Below are 9,793 nucleotides of genomic sequence, written 5' to 3'. Positions count from 1 at the left end.
TATTAAAAAAATTAGCCTTTTTCTATAAGTATTTAGGTCTGTATTTTTTTTAAGCGGCAGGGTTGGAAGAGGAAAAAGAAGAAAAAAAATAATGAATATGTGTTTCGAATAATGTTTTTTGTTCTCAATATTTTGAATTATTTCAATTTTTACCCTTAAGTTTTTGGATGGGATAAGAATAAATACAGAAAAAAAATGACAAATGATTGACGCTTAAAAAATATAAGAGAATAGATAAAATTAAAATAATAATTCTTAAAAATAAATACATCTGAAAACATTAAAAAAATATTGGCCAAAAGAACACTTTACCCTTAAATAAATTATTTAATTTGACGGATGGAGAAAAATTTTAGTTAATCAAATGATGATAATTTATGCTTGATTATATTATATTATTTTCGGTTTAATTTGTTATCATTAGTTTCAATTATGTTTAAGTATCAATACTTTAATTATATATAAGCAATAGAAGCTAACATCAATCAAATGAAGTAAATGGTATAAAACAATTCCCATATAATTTTTTAGTAATATATTGTGATTAAAGGTTCATATATTTGGCTAATACATAAAAAAAATGAGATCAAAAGTTAAATGTGTGTAGATTATGTGGAAAGATATTTTTTAGTAGGAGAGAAATATCTTTATCTTTTTAAAGGATAACATAATATTATTGCACAGATCAGAGCACTCTGGATCCATATTAGATTTTTTGTTGTAATGTTATTATTTTTGGACAACTAGCTTTTGTTTTAATTCTTTTAACCTGTATTTAGTCATTGTTGATTAATACCATTATATCATATAATAACTTATTATGAAAAACTCAACTAGCATTATTATATCATTGCGTTTTATTTTCATGAATTCATCAAATTCAAGAGGTAGGCAAGGCTAACCAAAATAATTAACTATCGTATAATTAACAACATTATTATTTTTGTACCATGAGAAATTTTATTAAATTTGTAGTTAGATTTTTATATTTATTTATTTTTATTTAAGTTTCTATCATGATAAAAATATTAGAACTAACAAAATATTCTGTTAAACTATACAGAATATTTAATTAAGTATCATGTATATTCATTTTATTTAATAAAATATTTCGTTAATTTCAACATTTTTGTCGTTACAAGAACTTGATTATAAAATCTAAGATGGTATAAGAACTCAATCAAAAAAAAATATAAAAACTAATTAAAATTTTTTACTAAAAACAATTAAATTTTTTGTTTATATATTGGTATGTATACTTGTAACTCTTGGTATAAGGAGGAGACACGAATTAAATTAAGCGAAGAATAATATTCCATATAATGGCATTAAGGAATATTTTAAGTTTATATAAAGCCAGATCTATCTATGGTAAACTTGAGAGATAATTGGCATATAAAAAAAAGAGAGACAAATGGCTAAGAATAATGGTATGAGACATGCAATTGCAATATTGGCAATGGGAATAGTTGTTTTTTCAGTGATTGGTGAATCCTATAACAGTTGGATTTCATCTTATTATATTGCATCTAAGTTGAACAATTGTATCGAGCAATGCAGGCAACAGTATTCATATAGTCACGAAAAGAGGCAAACATGCATTATGAGCTGTTGTGTTTCCGAATGTCATTTGCTCGAACCCACTGATCCCAAAAGATTCAGGAAATGCGTCGAGAAACTTTATGCCAAGTATGTCCATGTAAGTTAATTAGCAAAAATAAAAATATTACTTGCGAATTAAACTCCTAAAACTCAACGACACCGTATTGTGTTTATATATTAGGGACAAATTAGTCATTTGAACAACTCATCTATAGCGTGACACTTAATGTCATCACTCTAACGCGAACCCTAATCAAGTTTTTGGTTTAACAATGATGTGAAGTTGATATCTGAGAGCCATTAGATGATTTGACTGATTTGATTAAATTTTTATCTAACGGCTCTCAAATATCAATTTCACGGTAAAATCGACTTCACCTGAGTTTTTACCCAAATTTTTTTTACATTTTACTAGTGAATTTTACAAAAAGAAATGCTAGGGGGCAATAATTTTTGTAATTTGTAACCATCAAATAGCTATCAATGATGATTTTAATGGTGTGAGATTGGTGTGAGATTTCATCCAGTAGCTCACTTTTCTTTGCTGGTTACATGCTGGTCAGAATTTAATAAAGTTGTTGACCCTAGACTTTTCTTTTTACAAAAAAGTTATGCTGTTTCACCTAAATAACTTATAACTCGTTAACCTTAAAATTTACCCCCACCTCGCTAATTTTAAGACCTGTAATCTTTTTCTTATAATGAGTTATAACCTGACTTTAATTGTACCATTATTCCAATTTGTATATCAAAATTTTAGAACTTTACTCATTCACAACTATGTTTATATTTACATGAAAAATAGTTTTAGAATTATGAAAAATATTAATTTAATATTGGGCATTGAGAGAAATAATTGAATAATTAAAAAATTATTGCTGTAATATATTATTATTTATTATTTTTTTTGTTTCTCACGGTATTCTCTAACATGGCAGACTAAGGACTAATCTGTCGCAGATCAGAACTTTATTTAAAGATTTACTGCTGGTCAATGGGTTGGAATTCAAATCGAACACTTATTTAAGTGGACTAGTGACTTAACTACTAAATTAACCCAACTTAATTTTATTATTTATGTTATTACATATATATTTACAATAATAAATTCCGTGTAAACTGACATACAACCGTTTTTTTTGTTATGAACGTAACTCGCAAATAATTTAAACATTGCCTTTATCTATGACTACCAAGCAAACCCAACAGAGAGCAAAAATTACAATGAATTAGTCCTTAATCTATCGGATTGGAAGATATCGTAGACAACAAAAAAAAACGCCTAATGCAGTTCGCTCAAACAAAATAAAATAATTCATTAAATAATAATATTTAATTCTAGTTAAACATGTTATTCTTTTTAACTGCCCTGCAAAGAAGAGAACAAAAACTGTCCTATATTCTGATACAAATAATAGAAAGAAAAAAAAAAAACGTTAAGCAGCATAGCAAACCCTTCGTCAAATTTAAGAGGTAGGCAAGGCTAACCAAAATAATAAACTATCCTATAACAATATTATTTTTGTACAATAAGAAGTTATTATTTTGTTTGTTTATATAGTGGTATTTATACTTGTAGCTCTCGGTGTAAGGAGGAGAAACAAATTAAATTAAGCGAAGAATATTCCATATAATGACACTAAGCAATATTTTTTAAGTTTATATTAAGTCTAATCCATGGTAATTAACTTGAGAATTGCAATGTTGGCGATGGGAATAATTGGTTGTTCAGTCATTGCTGAATCCTATAACACTATTCTTCAAGAATCTTGGATTTCATCTTATTATATTGCATCTTGATTTAAGAAAAAAGCTCTTTCGCTTTTTATGAGATTTTAATTTTCTTTAGAAAAATGAATAATTGAAAAAAGTAGCATCTTATACGTGTAACTATTCAAAGAACATTTTAAGCTAATTGTGATGCTTGAAAGTATTTTTTTTTTTTTTTGTCTATACTTTCTCCCAATTCAACAAGTCGACTTGATTTTTGAATTCTTATGTTATGATCGATTTTTATCTTTTCATAATGTTAGCATAATTAATTTTGATCAAATCTGTAATTGATCTTTGCTTCAATTATCCTATTTAAGCTTCTCTAAGGCAATAGTAATTATTTAGACAACAACTATATATATATATATATATATATATATATATATTAGTGAAATAAAATAATTGCCATAATTATTTATTACAATCTCATACTTATTTAAATTTTAAAAGATAATTTTATAGATGTAAAAAATTTTTGAGCAAATTGATCAAATTGGAATAAGCAATTCACAATACTGTTTATTTTTTATATGGTTTAATTATTCTATTGGTCCTTATAGTTTTGCGAAAATTTTAGTTAGATTCCTATACTTTTTTTCTTTTTAATTGGATCTATGCACTAATTTTTTTTTTCAATTAAGTCCCTCTTAGCAGTAATTGGTTTAATTTTATAGAACTCAACTAAAAAAAAAATTGGTACAGAAACCTACATAAAAGAAAAAAAAAAGTATAGAGACTCAATTAAAAAAAATTTAATGCAAAAACTCAATTAAAAGAAAAAAATATAAAAACTTAATTAAAAATTTCACAAAACTATAAAGACCAATAGAGTAATTAAACCTTTTTATATTTAAAACTATTGTATACAATCCCATCCTTATTTAAATTTTTCCAATCATAACATCAGTTTAGTTCTTACTTAACTATGTTAGAGCCAGAAAATTAACAAGATATTGCAAATAACATAACTAGTAATTCTCAATTTCATTCACCATCTCAATCCCCAGAGAGAGGGATTGATCATTGATAAGCAACTATATTAGTAAAAACAGGAAAAAAAAATGACAAAAATTCATCACACATTGTCAGTGATTATATTATTTACAAATATAACACTGCATATGATCATGCCATTAGAGGTTGTTATTGAATAAATACTACTAATTAAGATTAACTTGGCTAAGAAGGTAATTATATGAAGGATGCCACAATTTCATCTTCAGAAACATTGCCTTCTGAATCCAACAAAGCAGGCTTTGTCAACCAATATTGCTGAAACCTCTGCCTTGCATATTCTTTGTAGTCAAAGTCAATTTTATTAACATAACTCTGCAAAACAAAACAAAACAAAACATGCATACATAAATCAATAATAGGCATAAATCATAATTAGCACACACTAAAATTAAGATTTAGTTTTGGAAAAACTTACAGAAATGAGCCCCCACAAACCCCAGAATAGATGGTTTGCAAGAGTGTATTTCTCTGTAGTGTTGAGTAGTTGCTCCACTTTAGTTTTGCTTGGCTTCTTTCCTGTGTACAAAGATTCACAAAACAAATTTTACAAACATGTTCAAGTTCTGATAACTTTGGAATTCTAATTGCTAGTATTGATTCTTTGACAGAAAGAATAGGTTGGTGGATGAACCTTCTGAATTCAGATAGACTCGAATAAAGCGTTGGCGCTCCTCTAGTCCTGCCATAAAAATGTCAAAATTGTATCAGCAAAAATCTTGCTAGAATTCATAATAATAACTCAAGAACAAACTTGACACAATCTAATCTAAAAACCTACCAGGATATTTACTGTAGTCCAGAACATGAGGGGTGTCCGTGTGGTAATCGGCCGCCATTTCGCAGAAATGATTCGCCAAGTCATAAGCAACAGGATTGTAACTGGCATATTCATAATCCTATATAACATGGAAAATAAGATAAGATTAATACCAAGTTCAAATCATATAAATAACATAAGAAATGGGGAAAAAAAGGAGAGAAATTTGAAGATAACTTACAATGATAGTTATTGCCCTTGTCTCTATTTCCATCATTATGTTACCATATTGAAGGTCATTGTGACAGAAACCAATCTCTTGATATCCTTCACATAACTTCTTCTCAAGCATATTTATTTCCTCATCTAGTTTGTCCAAACCAAAGTTTTTGATATCCTTAGCAGAGCACAAACTCTTGGCTTGACTAAGCCAATTCCTGGTAATAACAACATAGGGGAGAACATTTTAGAATTTTGATTATGCATAGCTATAATAATTCTAACACCTTAACTTCAGAAATCTATGTTTACCTTAGTCTCTGCCATAGCTGAATCTTCTTAGGACCCGGCATGTGAAGCGAATGGAACTCTCTCATCTTAGAGGCTATCAAAGGAGATATTTCCGGGTTCCGGAGGTCGGCAGCTGAGAGAGTCTAGAAGGAGAAGAAAAACAGCACATTATACACAATACTTATGCTACAAATGCAAATAATATTGCTTTTTTTAATCAAATTATACATATTCTTTTTTACTTCTAGAAAGACTTGATGAATCGATTTCAGTCGACTGCGAATTCAAAGTGTCATCAACAGCTAATGAAAAGGACTAATCATACAGAAATATCGGAAATGTCTGGTAACCAAAGAAAATCAGCCAAAAACAGTCATAACTTACCTTATTTAGCATTTATTAATTGTTGCGACAATTAATGAATGCTAAATAAGGCAAGTTCTGGCTGTTTTTTTTGTCTACCTAGTATTACTCAATATAGTTTGTATTCACTTCTGGAACTCAAATAGAGGAATGAAGTGCCTAGTTCAAAGGGAGATACTATTACATTCATTTGCATATTTTGAAGGAAGTATAAATGGAAACCTTAGTTCCTAAATTACTTAATTGCTTTGATAATCTAATATTATAGTATAAATGAATATGAATGAAATAGACACCAAGTCAAAAAGACTTCCAAGTCTGATAATTCCATATTTGCTCAACACTTTTAAGATACCCTTCAATTCATGTAAGCAAATTGGTTTAGTAATTAGTATAATACCACAAACAGAAATATCAATCAATCAGGGAAGGAATAAGAATAAGAAAAAAAGAGGCACCTTTGCTAAAAAAAAAAAAAGAAAGAAAAAAAAAGAATCAGCTTGAGAATCTGATCTCATTCTAGTGATTCAGCACCATCCAATTAAATATCTTCTTTTGGGTCAAGCATTCAATTTAATATCTTCAAGATGCTTCAAAATTATTGAACCAAAAACAATTAATAGGCAATACTAACCATTCTTTGCTAAAAGGAAAATGGGAATAAAGTCAGAAAATGGCGAATTCAGAACAAAGAAAAGCTATTTGACTACTACAGAATAAAGTAAAATGGACTAGTAATTCCCATTAACTTTGAAATTGAGCATATGTTCTTCAAAGCTCAAACATTAACTTTGAAATTGAGCATATGTTCTTCAAAGCTCAAACATTAGATTATAATTATTGCAAGTTGCAACCAAATTTATGCATTTAATTTTTTAAGGGTATATATGAAACTTATAATAATATATTGATATTTTCAATGTTTTCTATACCCCTTCAAAAAGGAATTTATTAAAAAGTAAAAATTAGGCTGTGTGTGGACATGTTTGATTTCTTTTGGGTATGGATGTTTTTTTCCACCTAAAGACACTGTTTAGTTGAAATATTATTAATATTATAATATATATTTTTAATATTAAAATTGTAGAAATATAATTTCTATTCAGGAGAGTATCATCATTGGAAAGATGTCCAACCATCAAATATCACCCCTGAAAAGAGTGATAATGTTTTCTAGTGCAGAATATAAAGTCAAACTTTCTCCAACTTTTCCGCAATTCCCCAATATCTTTAGCAAAATTTCCAAGGATAAAGTTCGAAAGAAAACATAAATTAACTCCAACTTGTATGACTAAATTAGCTCAAAACTCAAATATAACCATCAATCTAAACCTCATTCACTATACTTTTTATTTTCTAAGGATGCTGATACCCTACTATGACTTTGCAAGTATAAAAAAGTTATATAAATATTAAATAATGAATTATTCTTACATCAATAAAAATTAGAATAATTACCCAGGAATATTTATTTCTGTTAGACAATAAACTCTCCTCTAATTTGATTAGTTTAATCATTAAAATAACTATTTTAAAATTTTTAAAATTGTTTTCGAAATTATTTTAACTACCAAGTAGGATAAGACTTTATTGTTGTTGTTACTTCAGAAATTATTTTAATAATTTTTAAACTTTTTGTTCACTTTTCAAATCAAATTCGACTATATTGTTTTATCCTGTTTTGTACTATTTTATGTATTTTAAAATTAAAAGATTAAAGTGTTTAATTTTAAAAATTTCAAACACTAAGATGGATAATTATTCTAAAAATTATTAGTAGACTCAATCTCCACAAACATAAAAGTCTTCCAAATAAAAGCATGTCATTGGATGATTGACTTATCATATTCTTTGCATCATAATTAATCTCAACACCCAACATGTTATAAAAATTATTAGAAAAAAAAGATTAAAAGTAAACAAAAATAATAATAAAAAAGAAGATTATTATGACAAACCTTAGCATGAATGAACTCTTCAACTCTGCCAGAGGTGAACCTTCCAAGAAGCCTTGGACCCTGTCCATGATTCGAGATGCACTCAAAGGTTCGAATTTCTTCTTCTCTGTTGAAGAAAACCTCAACACCTTCGCCATACAATCGAACCAAAACCTTCCTCAAACCGCCGCCACCATTTCTGGTTGGCCAATTTACTTGGAAAACCTCATTGGTCATTGCACCTTTCAGTGGAATCACCTGCAAGTTGTTCAAATCTTCGATCACATCACCCAAATCGGAAGCCACAGCTGCAAGAACTTCCATCATCTCTTCTTGGGAAGCACACCCCTTCAACAATTCGATTGTCTTTATGGCCATTCTTGATTGCGAAGAAGGAAGAAAAAACAGAGAGCTCTTTTTCAAAACAGGGGAAGCTGAAAAAAAAAACAGAGAGATAGATATGATGAAGTTATTAGTGGTTTCCATGCATGCACGATAAAATCAGAAAAAGATTCAAAATTTGAGGACCCAATTGAGAGAAAATAGCATAATTGTATGACCCTTTAACTGATTATTGAAAATTCAAAGGAAAAAAAAAGTACGATAGAGTTTTTTTATGGGGAAACTCACCTGAGGAAAACAGGGGAAACTGTTGTGACACAAAAATGGAGATTTGAAGTTTGAAGCTTTGAAAGCAACCTTGTGCAAGTGAAGATTTCGTGAAAGAGACCAAAAAAGTTTATGTTTTGGGAATTGGGTTGTTGAAAAAAAGAGTAAAAGGTAAAAAAAAAAAAAAAAAGCAGGAATCGACAACCGTGAGGGATGATGACAAGAAGAAGAAGAAGAAGAAGTAAAAGAAGAAATGATGTGATGAAAGCTGCTTCTTCTTTATAGAGATTTTGTGAGAAACTGAAACTCAGAAATGGTACCAATGATACCTTCCATCTCTATTTATAGACACAAGGAACAACTTGGAGTCCTACTTTATACTATTATTATTATTATTGTTGGTATTTTTGTTATTATTAGTTTAATTCTGATGTAATGATAATATACAATATTTTATATAATTATTTAATTATATTTATTTTTTTAAATAATTATTTACATAATTAACATAAAAAATAATTCGATTTATTAATATATTATCGTATAATTACATATATATGTAAAATAATTTTAGATAATGTATCAAAATATTAATTATCTTTGTCAACTACACGTTGGTTTTCATTATTTAATTATATATAGATTATGAATATTATTAAAATATAATATATATTAAAATATAAAATATTAAAAATAAATTAAATTATATATATTTATATATTTAAAATAAATTAAATTATACATATTTATATATAAATATATAATAATTAATTTTAATGATTAATTTTAGTGTATAAATAATATTTTTATTTATTTAATTATGTCGATAAAGTTTAGATGAGTGTAAATAGTTTAACTCCTAAATTTTTAATAAAAAATCAGGTAATGAGTCAGGAAATCTGATCCTGTGATCCACAAGTAATAACGGGTAACTATATATATAATAGTCAAACTTATAGATAGCTATGCAGGTTCTATACGCATAATATATTAAGAGTCATTACTAGATGTTTTAAAAATAAATAAAATAATTTATTCTTTTTAATTAATTTACATCATCTATTCTAAAGTGATTTTGTTATAAATATTTATTAATAATTTATTATTTGATTAGTACATTAATTAATGTAAGAGAAAATTTTAATAATTTTTTATATTATAAATTTTTTTGTTTATAATATTTTTTAGTCTGACAGGTTAAAGGCTAATTCGTTACAATTTTAAA

At 27.2% G+C, this 9,793-nt stretch overlaps 1 protein-coding gene and 1 long non-coding RNA gene across 2 annotated transcripts; one reads left to right on the top strand and one right to left on the bottom strand.

Moving 5' to 3' along the window:
• The first annotated feature begins 1,377 nt into the window (after positions 1-1,377).
• LOC140175441 (uncharacterized) lies at positions 1,378-2,784 on the top strand. Its single transcript, XR_011866242.1, has 2 exons — positions 1,378-1,699; positions 2,541-2,784. It is a non-coding gene; the product is annotated as an uncharacterized lncRNA (long non-coding RNA).
• Positions 2,785-4,335: 1,551 nt separating this feature from the next.
• Positions 4,336-8,918, bottom strand: LOC112712479 (probable choline kinase 1). The gene is made up of 8 exons (XM_025765375.2): positions 8,590-8,918; positions 7,981-8,393; positions 5,681-5,802; positions 5,391-5,586; positions 5,171-5,288; positions 5,024-5,071; positions 4,808-4,908; positions 4,336-4,704 (listed from the first exon to the last, which is right to left on the bottom strand). The coding sequence occupies exons 2-8, from the start codon at positions 8,335-8,337 to the stop codon at positions 4,567-4,569; spliced, it is 1,080 nt and encodes a 359-aa protein (XP_025621160.1). The 5' UTR covers positions 8,338-8,393; positions 8,590-8,918; the 3' UTR covers positions 4,336-4,566.
• Positions 8,919-9,793: the final 875 nt, after the last annotated feature.

Source organism: Arachis hypogaea, chromosome 9 (genome assembly GCF_003086295.3).
Source record: "Arachis hypogaea cultivar Tifrunner chromosome 9, arahy.Tifrunner.gnm2.J5K5, whole genome shotgun sequence".
In the NCBI taxonomy this organism is placed as follows: Eukaryota; Viridiplantae; Streptophyta; class Magnoliopsida; order Fabales; family Fabaceae; genus Arachis; species Arachis hypogaea.
This window is presented reverse-complemented; position numbering and strand designations above follow the sequence as displayed.